Below are 21,101 nucleotides of genomic sequence, written 5' to 3'. Positions count from 1 at the left end.
TATTTAAAAAAAATAAGCACCACATACTTTTTAGATCACTTCTGTCTTTCCTAGACTGGCCAGTATTTTTCTCAGCATTAAGCATCTGAAACTTATGTCTAGCCCACTGAGTTAGATGATCAAGCATGGAGAACACAGTCTGTGTGCTCAGCTGACTTAAATCAGATGCACTGTCTTCAAGTCTCCTGGTAGACTGGTCATCATGCTTCAGAACAGCCATAATCTCCATGTAAACCTACACAAACATTAATATGATATAAGAATAAGCACATATGGGCATCACAATAGTAGGAAACTGCAGCTAACACAAAAATAAGGCTAAAATACTAGATTGTTTTTATTTCAGGTTTTTTTATAATTTTGATGTTATTTGCAAACTTCGTTCCAATCTTAAGAGGAAGAAATTGTAAACCAAGCAACAGTTGTTGTCAGGAGATTGCATACAGGGAGAAAGCCTTTGAAAAGCAAACCCTTAGTTTCACAGTAACCATCACGATTACAGGAATTTTAGTTTCAAGACACAATGAATGCTAGTGCACTTCCGCTGCAAATACAATATTTCAAGGTTTGTTAAGAGTCAAGTTATCTACAGGCTATCAGATCACAGATCTACTTTTTGCTTATATTTAAGCAAATAACATACTGAAAGACCTGCTTCCTGTTTAGTCAACAGAACATGAGCTAACATAAATAACAAACGCTTATGTGGATGTACTTGTTCACACAAGAAAAATTATCACACGCCTCTACACACCCACAGTGTTTAAATACAGCTATGTTAGCTGTGAAATTTCAAATTAATAGAATGTAAGTTACATTTTTTCAGTCTCTTCAACTTCCCTTAAAGCAAAGTGAAGGAAAGCAGACTGGATGATTCTCTTCTCTCCTATCTCTGCTTTGCTGCAAGACATCTTTGATTCCTGCTCTGCATAAATCTAGTAAGCTAAATAGTTTTCTCACTTCAATTTTAAGAGTATAAAAGGGAAAGAAAAGAAATTATGGTTCCGAAATCTTGGAATTACAGAAGTTCAATTTAATCCTTTCATGTTACACTCTCTTCTCTTTGTACCACTCCAGCTCTTGATGTTACTGCAGTTACAATTAACTGCATAATCTCTCGTCCTAGGCCCTACTAAATAAAAAGAAGGAAATTCACAGAAAAGTAGTTCAACACAAACTTGTATGAGAATATTTAAAACTCTGGCAGAAAATTTTTATTATTAATACAGAAAAAGGAGTTCAACACTTACACAATTTGCTCATGTAGGTCTATGTGTTGAACAGCTCTTAAGAAGAACAGCTCCTTAGGAAGAACATTACCAAGATCTTACACATCTCACCTCTTGTTGATCCTCTTGACTGCATCCCAACAAAACATAGACAAGGATGTGTGGAAGCAGATAAATTGTTACTTTATAATCATTCTTCATCATAATACTGCAGCAATCAAAAACTTTTCGGGCAAGATCATGTCGCACCTACAGAAAATGTTATTTCCAGGACAAGCATCATTAGAGAAGTGCAAATGCCCAAATAACTACTAGATTTCTTTTTGCTGACAAATACCGATTTTATTCCATCAAATAATTTTACGATACTTGTCTCCTACAGAAGATTCAGACTTAAAGCTGCAACAGGGATGTCAGATGGCAGCTGCTATTACATGTATCAATTGCTGATACTACAGGAAGACAGGCAAACATTGCTTACATGTTCCACTTTTCCGTGTTTCCTACACCACTGGAGATTTGCATTGGCCATAAAAAAAAGTTAAGAGAGTCTACTACTGCACCCAGCCTCTCTTCTGCCCTTAAAAGCCTGTAAAAATTAGGAAGTTTTGAAGACATTCAATTCTTCTCTATCTGGAATATAAAGAGGACAGTGTAGCTACTGAGCTATTGTGATTACATTCACTTTTTAAAGTGGCTGATTTAGAAATGAAATTTTCAGAGGGTCACATGTTGGAAAGGGGAAAGAAAGAGATAAGTACTTTTTATATGTTGGGATTGTGGAGCTATAGGGAAATAAAAGAAATTTATAGGGAAATAAAAAAATTTGTCAGAAACTGAGAAGGTAAATTTGAGGTTTTCCAGAAGCATTTCATATATTTTTCAAAAGCATTTGTCAGTGCCTTCAGCTGTATAGTAGTCTTAGGACAAGGGCAAACTTCCTAGATTTCTGGCTTTGACACTACCTGTGAAACCTAGGCAAGAAGCAATAACTCTGTGAAGGGAAGAGGCATGGTTACCTTGATGATGCAAGAAGTAAGTATGTGCTTTAACAGGCCTATAGGAAATAGGCACATTCCCCCATCCACCCCGTTCAGAATCCAAAATGTAGTCCAAGAATTGTGTTGTACATAGCAATACAGAGAGGAGATTTATTCTCTTACCTTTGTTATAAGATAACCTGCCCAAGTTGCTGACCATTCTGCAAAATTATCACCTAATTTGCTTAAGTAAATTGGCTTCTTCATCTTAGACCAATCTACAGCCTTTTGATAACTCTTGTACCTGTAATTTTTAAATATTAATTTAATAGACTTTTTTATATAATTAAAAGAGCACATTGTTATTTATGAATCATATTACATTTCATATACTGAATATTAAAAGAAAATCAAAATTAAATAAACACTTTCAGTAGTCAGCATCTTTTACTCTAGAGCTTTTTAAAATGAAGCATGAAATACAAACAATTTAACATGCTACCAGAATTCAAGTATACTTCAAAGCGCTGTTCAAATCAAGTTTTAAGAAATGCAGTTTAATAAATATTTGAGTACTGTGTTTCTGACAGGAAAAAATCAGAACATTTATGAAAGCCAAGAAACAGCAAGAGGTTTGCTGAATAAATTGGTAAAATTTATCACAGATGAGCATGACTGTCTTCATGAAGAAATAGAAAGGAAATATAGCTCATTATACAAAATTAAGGTGCACACATCATTTGAAATTTTCTTCACATAATTTTTATCAACAAATGAAAAGTCAAATTGAAACCCTGTGAGCTCTTCCTACTTCTATAAAAGGTAGCAATAAAAAGTTATTAATGAATTTGAGTGCAAACTCTAATCCTAGTGAGAATTTCCACAGAGAAAAGAAAACAGAAACAAAAGCTTCAGTACATTGTATAAAATGATGCTCTGGGGACAAACAGGCAGATCTGGCCAAAGTATGAGCTGAGAATTTTACATGTTTGATTTATACAGAATTACATTCCAGGAAGTGCTAATTCAGCTTTACATAGAAAGACTTCATTTGAATTTTGTATATACATACATCACTCTTCACAGAAGAGTGACAATCACAAACCGCATTAAAAAACGATGTATTAAAAGCTATTATGAAAAGAAATTGCTTAAGTTGTCACATACCGTGTATTTAAGTGAGGTTCCAAGATCTCCTGCACGTGCTCAGGAAACCTCCTCCACAGCCTGGAGCCTGGGCAGTCAGTGTTTGTCTCTCTACAGTCATAGATAGACAATAACTCCTGAAAAGACATGGTTTATATGACAAAGTTAGCACTGAAAATATTTCATGGCCACAGTAGCAACAAAACCTGGTGTATACATAGAAATAATGAGATAGAATTACAGAATGCTTAACTCAAATTATAACAGCAAAACATTCATCCAATATTGTTAATCCCCTATTACTATGCAGTGCTGATTTCAGTTAACTACTGATCCTCCAGACTTTCAAGGTGATGTTCGGACCACATTATCTTGTACTCTGTATATCTGCCAGTGAGCCAGGAGTAGAAGTTAGTCTGATTGCTTCTTGTGCACAAGCTAATGAAATCTTATTATTCCACTGACTACATGGAGCCACTTATTTTCTCCTGAAGCAAATAATTATCCTGAAGTTTTCACAATGCTATTAAAAAACAACAACAAAACCCCTTGAAAAATAAAAAAAAAACCAAAGCAAAAAAACCCCAAAAAAACCCAACCACCAAATAAGCTTGAAGTTGGCAAACCAGCATAAAAGACTAGATTCTGAAAATAAGGGTAGGCTGTCTTTCAGTTCCTTCTTAAAAGTATAAGAAGAAACCCTACTGTGTGTAAAAGTGTAAGCAGAATACCTACTGCTTTTCATCTCTGCCTATGGAACCTGCACCATTTTTAATTCAGTCTCAGGATTACTCCTTAAATTATTATGCCCGGACTTTCAGTTACATCTGAAACATCAGATCTCTCCATCAGTATCATGACACAAAAGCAAACAAATAGAATTCTTGGGAGCTGTCAAATAAAGTAAGTAAGCACTGAGATGTTTAAAAAATAAGAAATCAGAATCCTGAATAACATTTTACCTTGTTGTTTAAAGCTGCATATATTTAAGTTTGAAATACTTAAACATGTGCTCCAAAATGTACATTTATATTGTGTAATTTTGAGTTCAGTGTGATAGGAAATCATTTGCGAAGAAAAAAAATTGGATTTAACCACCTGTCTTACCTGAATTGCATATGCTGCAGAATCCTGAGCACGAACATTATCAGCATAAGCAAGGAATGCTCTGGTCAGTTCCATTAATAATCCATAGGCAAAATTTGGATCCTCCACACCAACCTCAATCACAAACAGAACACCAGTTTTATTAAAACAGAGTACTTTTTATCTTTACTCTCTAAACAGTCACTGAATCTAAACTGCTTTAGACGAGAAAGCAAGTATAGATTTTCAAAGCATCTAATGATGAGGTTCCCTACTCTAAAGTACTTTAAAAACACCCCTTAATGCTAAACAAACAGTACAGTAACTCTTCTTACCACAAATGTAAAATCTTTTCCTTGAGTTTCACTTGTTGAAAAATCCAGCCTCCCGGGATCTATGGCTCCCAATTCACCTAAACATTCTCCACAAAGTAGTCGGGCTTGAGAATTTGCATCCTGGCAGCCAATCAGAAGTACAGTTACCAACTGGGAGATGACTGGCTCCACAGTTTCACTGTCTGTTACATACTTGATCAATTTTTCCTACAAAGTCGAAAAATAAAGATAAGTTATTCTACAACAACATTTAGGGTAAACAGTCTCAATTTTTTCATCTTTAACTCACTGTTAATTCCTATTTCATTTATCCCTAACTTTAGGTTACTGATTCAAATACTGCCATTTTGTAACTAAAGCCCAATTGCACTGAATCGCTTGTTACCCTACAAAGGACTAGAAAAATTCAGGAATTTGGGCCTCAACTAGTAATGTTATCACAACCAATACTGTATTTCATTATCATACACCACACTACTAAATTCATTTTTTCTCCTTGCCTTATAAAGAAACTCTCTTTTCTATATTATCCTTTTCACTTTTTCTGTCCCTTTTCTTCATGTGTTCCAATACTTCCTCCAAATTCTTTTCATGCAGCCGTTATCATATCTTCTGTTTTTGCTGCCACTTGTATCCTCACTATTTCACATTTGTTGGCCATTTCTTCACTCTCAAGCCTACAAAGCTCAGGGTTTCCAGGCCTTTAATCAATGCCAATCATTTTAGATGGATGTCTTGAATTTTTCACTTTGGCCCAGTTTTTATAACCCAGTTCCACATTTAGTCCAAATTTAGAAAAACAAAAATCAATAATGTGAAGATCTTTGCTATTGTTATTTTTAACTGAAACCACAGCCAACAGAAGAGAGCAAATAATTTCCTAAACTGTGGAACTAGTTCAGTTTTATTTCCCTCAAATATTTTGCTAGACTTCTAACCAAGCAAGACACAGCAAGATTTTGCTGGCCTGAGCTCCAAGAATTACTGACTGGCCCGGAATATATACAGAGATTGTTTGCTCTTGTAGCTAGGGTGCTTCTTTAGATTTCTGACTGAAGCATGTCCCATAATCTTGTAACTACTAAAGGAACAGATTTATTATTATATTTTTAATAGGTCACATACACTCCTCTGAGCTAACAATCTCAGAGACTTGTAAAGCAGTGTCTTCAACTTGAATGTGGATATAAAGTTCATTTGAATATGATGGGTTCAAATTTTTTAGGGTGGGAGGCAAAGAAGGAAGGAAAAAAAAAAAAAAAGAAAAAGTGTGAGATGATCATACACACCTTAATGCATTCAGATATTATACCCACACACAAAACATGCTGATTTTAATGTATTAGTCTCCTGATGCAAAAGCCATACATTTTCTAACAGAGAACAAGCACACAGTGGATTGCTGAAATGGACTTCCTAGATACACCTTTCCTCAGAGTTGAAAAAAAAAGAAACATATCACTAGTGTTGCTGAATCAGCATCACACAGATTTGGAGGATCTGAAAGTCCTCTTACACAGAGACATAATGAAAAGAATCCCTTCTCCCTCTTATATTAAGAAAAAGTTAGCTTAATAATTCGAGGACAACAACACAGTTCACGTAAACACCCAGTAATAGTAAGGAGTTCTAGACTGTTGGTCCAGATGCAACTTGGATTTATTTTCAGTTCCTCTGAATGGGATCTTCTATACCTGATTTCTATATAATGTTTCTTTCAGGCTAGTAAGAGCATGAATACGAACATCCACATTCTCATGCTGAATAGCTCTCATAGACAGCTGCAATGTTGTCTGCAAGTCGGTGCTTTTAGATGATTCCTGAACAAGACATGACATAAGAAGTTCAAGTGAAGTGTAACAGGAAAAGAGTTAAGCAGCATCTCAAAAAACACAAGTGAGAACACAAAATATTTTCTTCTCTATGATCTTTCTGCCTACATTCACACCTATATCTATTTACCACTGCTTTGCTGCCTATTTTTTAAAACATTTTCCTCAGAAAGATGCTGTATTTATACTCTTGTGTAAATATTATGGTGTAAGTAAAATTATTAAATTAGAAAAAAATGCTTGACTTTCAGTACCTCATTATTTAAAAAAATAAAATTTATTTTTACTTTTGTTACCTCATTCCCACTAAAAAATTGCTACTTCGCATCTATTTATCTAACAATTCTGAAGGCAAGCAGAAGAAATGGACCATGTCCAAAGAACAAAGTTTCTTATCTTTGAAGAGAATAAATAGGGATCCAATTAAAAGTAGCTTTCTTGTAACAAATCACTGCCATAATTAATACTGCTAGCTTTCATTCTTATCATCTCTTTAGTCTCAACGACAAGTCTGTGTTCAGAAGATGCTACAGAACCAAGCATGTTAAATAAACACGAGCATATTTCTCTCATAAAGAGTAATCAGAGTCTGCTTTCAAGTATTCCTGCAATACATGAATTTAGTTTTGTGGTAGAGGCCAATAAAGAGCTATTTCAGCCTAACAATAAAACTTACATGTTCTCCTCACTTGCCATGAAACCATTTCATACATTAAAAATAAACAAATCAATACAAGAAGCTGTACCTTTCTGTATTCCTGAAGGATGACCTGAATTTCTTTTAGTTCTGGAAGGTCAGGCAGAAAATAGATTTCATGCAAGAAGTCTCGCACTGCATCCCTAATAGATAGAAAAAAAGTATTGCAAGGAGCACCGAGATGTTGGATCTGGAAAATCTTAAAAACCCATCAAAAGAAAGCAATGAAATCTAATGACTAAAAGATCAAAAGCTTCAAAAACAGAAAAAAAAAGGAAATTCCAATAATATCTTTTATCTAATTAAGTATATGCATTAAACAACTTGTTTCTCTTGTTACTGAACTAAGCCATAGATATTTTTGCTTTAATATTTTAAATTACTGTCTCTTTTAAAAACAGTTATTTCCAAAGTTTTCAAAGTTGCCTTTCATCTCTACCAGGATTGGCCAAAAAGTGTGAAAATAATCCCATTTGATATGAATCCAGTTTAAATTTTCCTTATAAGAAAATACACAACCAAGAAAACTATTTTCTGCATTCCTAACATGAAGGAATCTCTTTCAATATTTGTGCTATGGGCTTCTACAAGAGCCATATTATTCCTATTGTTACCTTTTATTTTGAATACTGTTGGTATGATAAACTGCAAGAAAAATAAAAACCCAAAAGAATATTTAAATATCACCATTCCTAAAAATCATGATTTTAATCTATAAAACATAAGATTAAAAAGAATTAACAGTCACTATCCTCTTCAGAAAGGTTTAGTCACAAAATAAGTCTTTCATATTAGACTTCGATTTCACTTTCAGTTCGTGTGACCACTTTTGAAGAGGATGTATGAAACCTGACTCAACATTAAACTCTGTGTACATCATAATTACAGCTCTAATTATTGAAAGAACCAAATAAACAATTCATTTCTTCCCCTTTTCCAACTCTACACACATCTCTCTAGTTTAGAGCAAGTGTTAGCCACCACTGTTATTCCCTATAGAGGGAAGTAATTTTCCATACCAGCAGAAAAGACATGGAGTCAGAAAACCTGGCAGTTTTCTGATGGGGTGAGTGTCTGAATGGTTTTAACTTGGCCATAGTGTCAAATGTTTTCATTAGGACAATATAAAAGCATCTTTTTGGATGAGGCTATCACTTGTCAAATTCCAAAATCTCATTGCAATTTAGAGGAGTGGGAACTTAATAGAACAATATACTATTTTGCAGAGAAACAAGTTTCCTCATCTTAGTGCTGGACAACTTAAAGTTAGGGTTATCCCCACTCCTATTACAGGATTTAATCCATATATCTGAAAATGTTTTGTACGGTACCTGTTCTCAACTATGAGAAAGTAGAATATTGCTGTAGTTTCCTTCGGCTGGATATGTATAAGGGGTAATAACACTACTATCACATGACTAAGCAAGGAGCCAAGATACGAGTGGTCCAGACTTCGAACGAAACAATCCCAGGCTCTAAACAAGCAAGGACAACAAAACAACAGTAATCAATAAGACTTCTCTGCACAAAGACTTTTTAGGTGAGCCATGAGAAGCATTTTAGGTTATTTCAGCAATGGGGCTTAGACTATTTTCTAAACCAAAGCAAAACAGTATATTCAAGGACAGAAGTAACAGGCTTGTCACTGCTTAGGTACACTATCAGTTCACCTGCAACACAGTTCTGGAAAGTCATCCTTGTATCTTAGAGCTGTTCTCAGTGTAGTCATCATCTTCACTCTTACTGAACTGATGTGTTTGGGACCCATGAGCTTCATTAAAGACCTAAGACTGTTTAAAGCCTAGACAGAGAAAAGTCATTTTAGTGTATTAAATACTCAGTAAAACATACAAAAGTCGTATTTTCTAAAAAAACCAGGCTACCGTAGCTTAAGAAATTATACCCTACAAGACATCTAATTCAGTTTGATGCTTCAATAAAGAATTTTGGATTAGAGGAAAGGAGTATGAAAAGGAATCTGTAACCAAAGTATTCTATCTGTCAGTCCATTGGCAGATGGATGAAGGAAAACTGCAGACACCAAGAGAGTTAATGGGATAGAAGACTGTTATAAAACGTGATTAACTATATGCCCAAAGTTTTAGAAGCTGAAAAGAGCAGGTTTTGGAAATAGAGAAAGCAAACAAACTTGCATTTGCAAAAAAGTAAGGGGAAAAAAAAGAACAAAACCAAAAAACCTAAAAAATCCCAACCAACCAAAAAACAAAAAAAAACAACCCCAAACCAACCAAACAAATCAACAAAACACCAATTGTGACAGAAGTAATTGGTAAGCTTCAGGGAATGAGTAATGCTTAGTTGTCAAAAGGACTGATGAAAGACAGAAGAGAAATACTGAGATGCAAGAAAAACAGGACATATTTCAGTCACAGTAACACTGTGCCAAACCAGGTAGTACAACATCCAGCATGACAGATCAGTAACACAAGAAGAAACCTGAACTTGAAGAAAGGTAATGGAATGGGAAACCCACCAAAAACAACAGACAGAACAAGAAAAGATATAAACAACAGCAGGTGCAGCAGAAGAAATTCTAGACAAATGAAGAAATTCAGAATGTGTGAAGTAGCAATGAAAATGAGAGCATCGTAACATGAATATCCAAGAAGCAAAACACGTGAAAGAATACCACGGAAAATGCAGTTCATCAACACAAAGGTTATGTACATTCTAGCACTGATGTCATTACAGAAGTCACCTGCATGACATCTGTGGGGTGGCTAAAAGTCTTGTGGTTAGAAGCACTATCTCAGCAGAGCAGAAATTTCAGACTTTGTCTCAGGCTGTAAGCTCCAATTTCTCTGCATGCTCTCTACTGTAAAGCTGAAAGGAGCTATTCTGTGAGAAGCAACAGCAATAAAGCCCAGTTTCTCTTGGATTTGCATCTTATTTTCTTTATCTTAGCCTTTTGGTGCCCTTATAATCTTGTTTCCTGCAGTAGCTTTAGTTTTCTCCCATATTCCCTCATCCTCCACTTTGCTCCTTTCACACAAAAATCATACACTTGGATTCCTCCTCTATAATTACCAGCTAACTGACTTGTTACATATATCATGTCTGACAAATATGTACACTCGCTGACCATTAAAGAAACCAATCAAACTTCTGAGCTTACGCAGAAGTCCTACCCACACTAAGACCAGTTTTCTAGAATCATGTTGGAACCCTTAAGATCTTTGGAGACTTCAATGACACTTGCACAACTAAGTCTGGAAAATTAAAATATCTCTTGCTTATCTTTGTTTTAATGTTCAAAATTAAGTTTACGCACCATTTTCTTATCCTCAATGCCAACACTGGAACTCAATAACTGCATGTTAAAAAAAGCCAAGATACCAAGCAATTTAGGTTGCAGATAATCAGCCTGTGGAGAAAGGAAAAAAATAAGTAAAAAACCCCAAAACACCCCACAAACAAAATAAAAACCCAACAAATCATCTATTATTAACACAATCCTAAACTTAAGAAATTATAAAGCAAATATGAACTACTAATTCTGAAAGAAAAATTAGAACAATCCCAAATACATGCACTGCTCCTTAAGAGATAGCAGGGTTAATAGAAGACATCCCTATTAAACTGTGGGGTTTTCTATTTTGGAAGTATTTGGGAGGTGTGCGTTGTTTGGTGGCTTTATTGTTTTGGGGTTTTTATGTATACTATTACAGGAACACTCAATATGAAATGCCAACCTTTGCTCCACTTTGTTTCCCTCAAATAAGTGATGTTCAGAGAATGTAAAATTGTCTTCATTCTCAGACTGGAGAAAAAGTTATTGAACAAAACTAAACATGACTATTTTCATGTCCTTACCATTTGTTCAGCTGATGTTATTTCTCTAGGTCCCTGATAGGGATCATCATGAGATGCAAATGAAGCCAGTATTGACAAACCATTGAAAACTTGTTGATAGTGCTCTCCTATACGCAGCAATAATTCATTATGCAGCCCCTGGTAGTCCTGTCTCAGCAAGCTGCCCAGTTCTATCTCAGTCTCATTCTGTAATCAAACAGCAAACAGAAATCAAGTCTTAGTCACATCAGAATGCAACTAGCACACAGAGACAGAAGGCGCTGGACTCTGGCTGATTTACCTCTGAAACCAAAGAAAAAGCTTCCGATCAGCTCACTGTCAGATAAACTAAGTTTTTAGAGTTTTTAAGTTTGCAAAATATCTTAAAACAGTTCCTCAGAACCAATAGAACAGATTATTAATGACATGAAGAACAAAACTTCTGCATATACAACTTCCCCACCTATGCTTTGCAATGCCTTAACTTAAACAAAGCAGAAGGCCTACTGTTCATTAACTGTTGCTCCTAATCTGCATGTGTAACAGACCAATTACCAATTTACCTTGAGGTAATGAAGCGCCCGCTCAAGCTCATCCTTGGAGCAGGAACAGACCAAATGAGAGAAGATGTACTTGAAGTTGTTGATTAGAATCTCTCTTCGGTTTACATTCAGCTGTTTTGCTATGGTTCGAATAAGTGTGGAGGCTGCAGGACTAGCCTTGGCTGCAAGGTCGGGAAGCAAAACTTGCAGGGTCCGCTGGTAAATTAAGAACAACATTTAATGATAAAAAACAAATAAACCCCCCTCAAAAAAATCCACAGTTTGGCTTTGTTCCATTTGTGTCAGTAAAACAACACTGATCTCCAGCTATACATATAATCATAGGCATGCATAAAGAACTTTAGGATGGAAATACCCAGTAAAAATGCAGATAAACCAAAACCACTTACTTAAGTATGTGGTCCATCTAATCAAAACTGAAAAATACGCAAAATACGACATTTTTGCGTTTATTCAGATTCTCTATAAAACAAGGAAAAAAAATAAAAAAAGCCAAACCCACACCAAAAACCAACCCCAAGCCCCCCAAAATTCCCAAACAAATCTAAAAACAAAAACTAAACATAAAACCAAAAAAAAACCAAAAAACCCAACACCGCCACACAACACTCCTCCAACCTACCAGTCAACTGGAACACTGTTTACCTAATGACTGCGCATTCCCCATCTACCAACAATCAAAATGTGAGTATGAAGCTGCTTTTGTTTCAAGTAAAACAGGTCTCTAACCAGATTAAGAAGAGATTTATCCACAGAACAATAGCTTCCTTCATTTGAAACAAAGCGGAAGGCACCACAGAAAAATTGTACCATATACAGAATCCCTCCAAGTGCATTAAGTTGTTAATACATGTTCAATGAGTACTCTAGACATTATTTCATCATCTGTCATACTTGAATTAGCACTGTAGCCATGCCCGTAATTCCTTGTTAAAATTATTCCTCTGCATTTGAGTTCCCAGTTGCAGCAATCCCAAAGTACCCTGTATTACAACAAACAATAGCAACTAGAGTAAAAATATCAGATTTGTGACAATCACAGCAGAACTGGGGACTAAAAGAGAAGTCCATAAGAGACCACACACACAAATCAGTGAAAACAAGTGACCAACTTACTGAAAGAAAGCGATTTAGATCTGGAAAATCAAATACACTTGCAATCTCAGATAACATGTCCAGAGCTATTTCTCTCTGGTGGGCAGCTGTTTGTTTCTGTAGCTCATTACCCTGGCATGGAGCACTCAATACTGCCATCTGGCTGGAATGCAGCGATTCCACTAGAAACTAAGCATAAGGAAATTTATATTTAGTATTATTTCCCCCTTGTTTGCTCTCCCTAAAAATAAACACAAGAGTTTAGCTCTTCTTTGTATGCATTTGTTACTATTACTCATTTATTGCACATAGATCTATGATTATTACTTTGCAATAGAACTGGATTATCATCCAATTAATAGCTGCATTTTATTTTGCAACCTGGGATTCAGACATTGCATTAAAAAATATTCAAAATTAGAAAAGTCTGCTTTTGGTAATTTTCTTACAAACAGAACTTTTGTCTTTAGGTAATGGGTATAACAAAAGAACAAATTACCCATGTCAGTATTATGCTTGTAAAACATTGACTTCAATCCCAACTTTAAATCATAACCTCTTCTGGCAATGGTACCACACAATGAAAGAAATTATAAATTATATAGTTCCTTTATTTCAGAAGGACAGTAAGTAGGGGAAGAAAAAAAAAAAGAAAGGCAACACTGTTGAGGGGAGATGATTATGACAAAGTTAAAAATTTCCCATTTCTTCCCAAATGTTTGTGGGTTTGGGGTTTTTTTTATCATCTCTTCCTTGTCCTACAAGATTTCACTTTGTAAAATACTGTAATTTTCACTTTTAATGCCATTTTAAAAGACAAAAAGAACCTAAACATATGCCTTTCTGAACCACCAACTCTCTTCTTTTTACCTGACAGATAGGTTTCTTGTACTGACTGAAAAAAGCTTGCAATTTTACGGACTTCGTGGCCGCCAGGGATCGAATCTCTGTGTACGCTGCTCCAGCCACAGAAGCTGACTTTGACAACAAACAGTGTAACAAATGCAAGAGAGCAAATGGTACCAAATCTCCTCTTGATGCCCTTACAAAGTAAACAGAAGAAAAACAATTAAAAAGGAAAAAGAATCATTGCATTAATAAAATTACTTAAGAATATATAATTATCCTAATCCAAAGTGACTTATTTTATTTGCATATCTTATCTGTACTTCCTGTGACAGGGAGAAAGAATGTTGTTCCATACGAATAAGCAGCTTAAGACAGTTGAAAAGGACTCTGGACAAGAGCTGACTTTGAAAAAAGTAATTTAATCTTACATTTACGCTTGACAAAAGTTTCTTTGCATCACAAACTGGCACGACTTTGCAATTTTCAAGATACTATACAAAATACCTTCCGATATCTCCTGTTGTGAGAATCAAGGTATCTTTAAGCTCATTATTTCGTGATATTTTGGCATTTGTATAGGCTTCTTTCATTCTTGAAACAAACAGCTGGAACACACAAACACCAAACCAAAACAAATAACTTTAGAGCACGATACTGATGAAACAGAACCCACAGTAAGTTAGGGAAAAAAAAAAACCAAAACCCCAAAACCAAACCAAAACAAACTTCACCTCTTTTATGAATCCTTCTTCAGAGTCCAAGGATTCTAGTATGCTCCTTATGCAGCCACTGAAAGCCAGTCTTACATCTTTGTCTGGATCTTCCATTAGATTTAATAAAGACCCAACAAGAACTTTCACACTGGACTCATCAGTGTTAAAATCCAGATGCTTACAAAGATGAGGTATATTTTCTATAAATGCTAGTAGACAGGAAAAAGTCTTTTTAATGCTTAAAAAAAAAAAAGTATTTTTTTTATTGATTCACAAAAGAGTGATACAAGTAAGCCATAAAGCACCCTGTATTTTTTTTTCAAGAGTAAATATTGTCAAACCAGACGAGATATTTAAAATTCACATTTTATCACGCATTATACATTTCTACATATGTACACAGACCAAAATTAAGCCAAGGTAGTTTAAAAATAATATCAATGACTGCATCAAACCTTAGCAGTAATATCAACTGAAACAGAACATTTCAAGCACCACTATGGGCACAAAAAAAAACCTACATAGAAAAAAAGGAATAGAGAAAGGTACACAAGTAGTGACTTAGTACCACATGCAGAAGTGCAAAATGTTAATAAAGGTAAAGTTACATACCTAGCTTTACTGAACTGGATACTTTATTCTCGAGGAGAATAAGAAATGGCTTGAAAACACTGGCTTGCACAGAACAAGTCTTTCCATGAACAGAACTCCTAGAAAGGCTGCTACATAAAATATCATAAGTAACCTGCTTTATAGCAGAGTCTACTAAGGAAGGTTGCACACTGAATGTACCAGAAAGACAGCAAGACAATTTCCCAACTATAGCAGCACAAGCCTCCTTGACTAGCTCAGACTCATCTTGGATTTGATTTCTGAAATGGAAACAAAAAAGAACCTATTTTAATAGATGATTTACACAGAAATTTGTTTCTCTACATTGTCTGAGTTCTCTAACTATACTGAAAGTATTATCAGGACAATTTAAAGACCTGTCCACTAAATTATATTTTTCCTTATCAGATTACCCTCAAGTTCTATTAAACGTCTGAAGTAGCACTGGGCACAGTGAAGTCATGCACGTTATAAAGAAACTGAAGACTAGACACAATATGACAGAAGACACCAAAGCATATATACAAAGTGCAGAGAAATTTGAAAGGTTTTAAGAAACATAAGGACAAATACCACATACATTTAACTAACAAGATACCTACTTTCCTGTCCTTAATTTAAATTGGGACCTTCAAGTAGTGAAGTAACTTGTATGCTGACATGGTAAGCAAACACGATTCTGTCACACAGACACCTTCACTTACAGCTATCCTGTTGGTATCTTATGATTTCCGAAATTGATATCTAGCAAATTCTGGATGAAATAAACATTTGTATGCTTATACTACATTTCTCATTTTTCTGTGTTTCTTCTCGCATGAAGATGCAAAATCAGCATTAATACATACAAAAGAGCTTTAGGAATCACACTGGAGGACTGCACACTTGGTGGATGAAGCAGGAGAGAGAATCCTTTAACACAAGTAGCCCGAATTACTTCATGGGGACTTTGTAATGCCCAGTGATAAATGGATTTTCTCCAGTCCAGGCAAATATTTCTTGGCAAGAGAGACAGAAGGAACACACAATGTGACTGAGTTTTGGGTGCTAAAGAATAAAAAGCAAAACAAAAAATTAAAAATAAACACATAATTACTTGATTTTAACTTTTATATCATCAATCATCATACGAGGGTGAAGAAAATATTATCTCTCTGGAATGATTGTTCTAAAGGAAAATTAGGGTTTATATACTTTAACATACTTACAGAAACTCTGTGCAGTTTTTTGACTCAAAACTAGAGGATCAAACCCAAAAGTAGATGGTTTAAAAGAATAATCATCAGGATGGCTGCAAATCCAGGGCAGAGACAGCAACCCACATAAATTATCAAGAATCTGATCACTCAGTGGAATTTTCACTACAAGAGGAATAAAAAACACGGTACTTTCACAGCTCTGCATAGTTCATAAAACAGATGCCCATTTTATGTTCTTGATTTGCTACAAAATGGGTTTTTTTCTATCAACAAAAGTTATTATCTCTATTCTCACATGTTAATATCCTACATTTTACACATACAATAATAAATAATGCTAAAATGTTATAAATAAATGCTAAAAATAAATGTTTAAAGTTTGTTTCTTTCTTACACATATTCATTATCCCCATGATGTCTCTTGTTCAGGTCAGGATCAACAGAAGAACAAAGAATAGTAAATCATGTTCAAAAGGGAATGCAAGGGAAGCTTTCTAAATGGGGGATAAACGGTTTTTATTATTATTTAATTAATTTTGTACTGGGATTGGAGTTCTAGCACAAGATCTAGAATTTCAGTACCTCTACTACAAACAGACCAATTTAGTGAAATGCATTTCTAATTCACAAATCCAATAAAAGACATAGTAGTTTAAAGGATTTCTCACCTTGTGCATATAGCAAAGCATCAACGATTTTCACTATTCTGTCAATCACTTGTTCTAGGTTAGAAATCTGCATAGCAGCCTCTAACAGATTTCTGGAGACTTTCACTACTCTTGCGATAAAATCAGAGGAAATCCATGTGAACTGAATATTCACCACCGAATCTGAAGAGCTTGGAGTATTCTTACATTTGTCAGAGTTACACGGATGAGTTACTTTATGATCTATGCTGTTAAAAATAGAAATCATATGATCAGTGCAACAGACTATAAACATTTAATGTTATATTGCTTGTAAGCAAAGTTACTATTAAAATGTATTTCAAAACATACAGGACTTATCCAATACTTGTCCTGATACGTATATCAGCATTAAAGTAATCTACACAAGTCATAACAACAGTTACAAGAAACTATTGGTCTCATGGTTTCATCTTGGTACATTTACCTGGTAGAATTTGTTGGGGGTGAACAATGAACTATGCACAAAGCAGCTAGTCGCAGAATTACAGCAATCCCTTCTACAGTCTGAAGAATATCTGCTGTCAGAGTTTCTTTCTCGAGGATAAATATTAAAGATGCAGCTTTCTTCATGACAGCATTCCATAGAGTGCTCTTTAATCTCATGTTTATAGGGCTAAGTCTGCAATTTGACCATATTAATTATTTTCCAACACATACTTTTTTTTTTCCCCCCAACATAAAAGATACATTATCATAGCAACCCCAGAGATAATCTATGTTGGATACAGGATTAGGAAAATACCAAACAAAGCTTTAGCTTAAATGTGCTCTTTGGGAGAACAAGATACTAACTCTAAATTGAAGTATGATGCAAATCAGACTTGTGTGAAAGGCTACAAAGATATAACTCTACTTTCCTTGGAAGATCATGGTGACCAGGGTTGTTTCTGATGACAATAAATAGACATTGCACTTATTTCCAGAAAGGAAAAAAAGAGGATCCAAGAAACTATAGGCCTGCCAGACTAACCTCAGACCCTAGGAAGGTTATGAAAATAAGTTTGACTTGAACTCATTTCTAGCCACATGAGGAAGAAGAAGGTGACTGGGAACAGCCAGAATATATTTACCAAAGCAAACCATGCTACACAAACTTAATTTCTTTCTATGAAAAGACAGGTAGATAGAAGGAGAGCTTAGCTGGAGGACCTCAGCCGGCTGGAAATCAAGGCTGGCAAGAACCTCATGAAGGTCAATAGAGAAATATGACAAGTCCTGCAACTGGCTCAAAAAAACCCTGTGCAACATAACAGGCTAACCTGGCTAGCAAGCAGTTTTAGAGAAAATGACCTGGTGGACTTCTGGAATAGTTGAATATAACAACAGTATGACCTTGTTGCAGAGAAAGTCAACTACATATCGGGCTGAATGCTGACTGTGAGCCCACACCTGGAGTACAGCATGCCAGAACCACTTTTGAGTGCCCAGATACAACAAATAGATCAACACACTGGAGCAAGTCCAAGATAATCAGAGAGCTGAAGTACAAGCAGAGGCTGAGAGAACTGGCTTAGTCCATCTGAGAACAACCTGACTTAACTAAACCTGCCTTAAGCACATTCAGTTCGCCAGCACAGCCACATAAACAATTCTGTATGTATTCTCTCAGCTGTTCTTAGCGGGCAAAAATTAAAGTAATTCACAGTGAGCACATTAAAAATACATTCTCATTAATGGAAGGTAGGCTTAAAAAATAATCTGTAGATTCTGATCCTTCAAAATATAATTTAACTCTTTTCCCAGAAGATCTTTCAATGCAGATGCGAAGAAGGAACTACCTCAAAATAGCTGTTATTTGTTATTATTCACTAGCTAAATTACTATAAAAGTAGTTACTGACTAAGTGTCATACATGACTGGTGTAGATGATTTCTTTGGATGTTTTGCGGATAGGCTTAGTCGTCGTCTTTTCTCTGGAACTTCATCACTGCTGCTGCTCCACCCATCAGTATCAGAAGTATCTAGTTGGTTTTGACGCAGCTCCTGAAAAATTTCTTCTGTTTGCGTTTTTAGTGCTGTATAAAGTGGACTGACCAGATACTGGGATGGAAAAACAACAGAGGTATTGTGATGTCTTACTTCTGTGACTTACTTCTTGAAGACACAATCTTACTGTTTCTAACTTAAAACACAAAATTTCAATGTATTATGGCAAAGTTCATAAAACCTTTCTGTTTAAAAATCTTAATTACAAGACGTAAGCTCTCATAAGCCATGAATTTTCCTGGGTTCCTACCAGACAGGATGCAGCTTGTTCAGTTAATCTGCTATTCTTTCCATAATACCTTGCTACCAAAGCTATCAAGACAGACACACTAAGTTTAAGAGACAACATATACGATATGCATGTGGATGTATGGGATAGTGAGAATACTCAGCATATCAACACCTCATTATTAACACTTCATTAGGGTTTTTAAATAAAAGAGGGTAGATTTAGATGGGACATAATGGAAGAAATTTTTTATGATGGTGAAAACACACTGGAACAGGTTGCCCAGAGAGGTGGTAGATGACTCCATTCCTGGAAACATTCGAGGTCAGGTTGGATAGGGCTCTGAACAACCTGATCTAGTTGAATATGTCCCAGCTCACCGCAGTAGGGTTGGACTAGATGACTCTTAAAGGTCCCTTCCAGCCCAAACTATTCTATGACTGTTTTAATTCAAACATTTTCTGTCCCCAACAAGTATGACTAAAGGTATATGGTTCGAAAGTAAGAGCAGCTCAGAAAGTAAACGTAAAGCTGCCATTATGTGAACATATTCTGTTCCTTACCCCCATTTTATGCCATGATTACAGACAGACCATTGTGCCTGCACAGCTTCTCAATAGTTTGATACACCTGGAAAACATAGGGTCCAGGTACATTCAACTAATTCTGTTGGACATTCTGACATCTGCAAATATGCAAAACAGCTGAGAAACAAAGAGTATCAATCTAATTCTGCAATTAAAAATAGTATTTCCTAAATTTTCTTCTTGGCACAGATGCAGGGTTTTGCACATGATCTGTTTACATGATAATTACAGTTCTAAAAATTAACCTACCTCTTGGCCTTCCTGAGTTCCAAGCACACCCACAAAACTTCTGCATATGGTACTGATACGAACTTTTCTTACTTGCAAGGCAGATTCATATCCAGTTGGAACAAATTCCAGGAAATATTGCAGCATATGGCAGAAAGTGGCTTTCAGCTTTTCAGACTGAAGGCACCTAAACATATTATCTTCAAACAATGCACAGAGCTTCTCTAGTAACATATTTAAGTAGACAGGTTCAATATTTTTGTAAGAATCTGCTTCAAAAGGCAACAACGTCCTCACCAACAGAAGGAGTGGTTCTTCAAAGAGTTCTGATTTGTCAGCATCCATTTCAAGTGCTGATTGTAGAATTTCAAAAAAGACTGTGAAAAAAACACTAGCCAGCTGTTCTGGAGGTCCTCCTAAGTGAATTAATCTTACTAAGAACTTCACTGCCAAAACTTTAACCTTTGGACTGCCACACTCCAACAGGGAGCAGCCTATCCCCCAGAGAATAATATCTTGTCTTACAAAAAACACATCTGCAACAATATCTGTCAAAATAGACAGTAATATAATTTCCAAACATTCCACATTGGGCATACCCATCAGCTGTAATGGTGCCAATCTTAAATACCCCACATTGTCACTTGCATTGCTTGAAAATCTCTTTACAGTCACTGGCCAGACAAGTCCATCTCTCCCGAGGTGCTTCTGTGCATCTCTCTCATGCAAGATTATTAAGTCTTGGAAAAGCTGCAGCAAGTCTTTTGTTAGTACTTCAAAAATGGAGCAATTTTTCATTTTAAACAGAAAAAGTAAAGAGCAAATGACATCACAAATGTTCTTGTGCAACATGTCACAGTTTGGAGTTGCAGCAATTCGGAGAAGCCTTGTTATGATCCAGCTGCTAAATTCTAGGACAATAAAAAACAAACAGTGAACAGAAAATTAATAAAACAAAATCCCAACCCTCCTATTATAAGTACCTCCCCGAGAGCAGGTTTCTGATAAGTAAAGTAAAAGAAAATTCCTTGAGATAAATGACTGTAGGTCTAGTAAGCAGAGCCTCACTGAGACACTTCTTCAGCAGATCTTATTGAGAAAGAGGAAAATGGGGTGGGATGCAGGGCAGGTGGGAAAAACCAACTAAACAAAAACCCTGGCAGACATTTTATACTGGATAGTTTCAGACATTTTCATTTTCCTCTGTCAGAAAACCTAACAACCTAGGTCAAT

General features: G+C 35.6%; 1 protein-coding gene across 1 annotated transcript in view; it reads right to left on the bottom strand.

The window, feature by feature from the left end:
* ATR (ATR checkpoint kinase) overlaps nt 1–21,101 on the bottom strand; it is a 41,392-nt gene that overhangs the window by 17,492 nt on the left and 2,799 nt on the right. Inside the window, exons 4-27 of the mRNA XM_080624297.1 lie at nt 19,890–20,779; nt 18,691–18,878; nt 17,263–17,457; nt 16,818–17,044; nt 16,159–16,311; nt 15,799–15,997; nt 14,951–15,210; nt 14,357–14,547; nt 14,130–14,230; nt 13,647–13,818; nt 12,798–12,965; nt 11,682–11,876; nt 11,140–11,325; nt 10,598–10,690; nt 8,976–9,106; nt 8,637–8,780; nt 7,355–7,448; nt 6,471–6,596; nt 4,777–4,983; nt 4,463–4,576; nt 3,377–3,492; nt 2,393–2,513; nt 1,341–1,478; nt 28–235 (exon numbers count right to left, since the gene is read on the bottom strand). Coding sequence (XP_080480423.1) covers nt 28–235; nt 1,341–1,478; nt 2,393–2,513; nt 3,377–3,492; nt 4,463–4,576; nt 4,777–4,983; nt 6,471–6,596; nt 7,355–7,448; nt 8,637–8,780; nt 8,976–9,106; nt 10,598–10,690; nt 11,140–11,325; nt 11,682–11,876; nt 12,798–12,965; nt 13,647–13,818; nt 14,130–14,230; nt 14,357–14,547; nt 14,951–15,210; nt 15,799–15,997; nt 16,159–16,311; nt 16,818–17,044; nt 17,263–17,457; nt 18,691–18,878; nt 19,890–20,779 — 4,617 coding nt within the window. The remainder of the gene's footprint in view (nt 1–27; nt 236–1,340; nt 1,479–2,392; nt 2,514–3,376; nt 3,493–4,462; nt 4,577–4,776; nt 4,984–6,470; nt 6,597–7,354; nt 7,449–8,636; nt 8,781–8,975; nt 9,107–10,597; nt 10,691–11,139; nt 11,326–11,681; nt 11,877–12,797; nt 12,966–13,646; nt 13,819–14,129; nt 14,231–14,356; nt 14,548–14,950; nt 15,211–15,798; nt 15,998–16,158; nt 16,312–16,817; nt 17,045–17,262; nt 17,458–18,690; nt 18,879–19,889; nt 20,780–21,101) is intronic.

Source organism: Psittacula echo (assembly GCF_963264785.1).
Source record: "Psittacula echo genome assembly, chromosome: 7".
Classification (NCBI taxonomy): domain Eukaryota; kingdom Metazoa; phylum Chordata; class Aves; order Psittaciformes; family Psittacidae; genus Psittacula; species Psittacula echo.
This window is presented reverse-complemented; position numbering and strand designations above follow the sequence as displayed.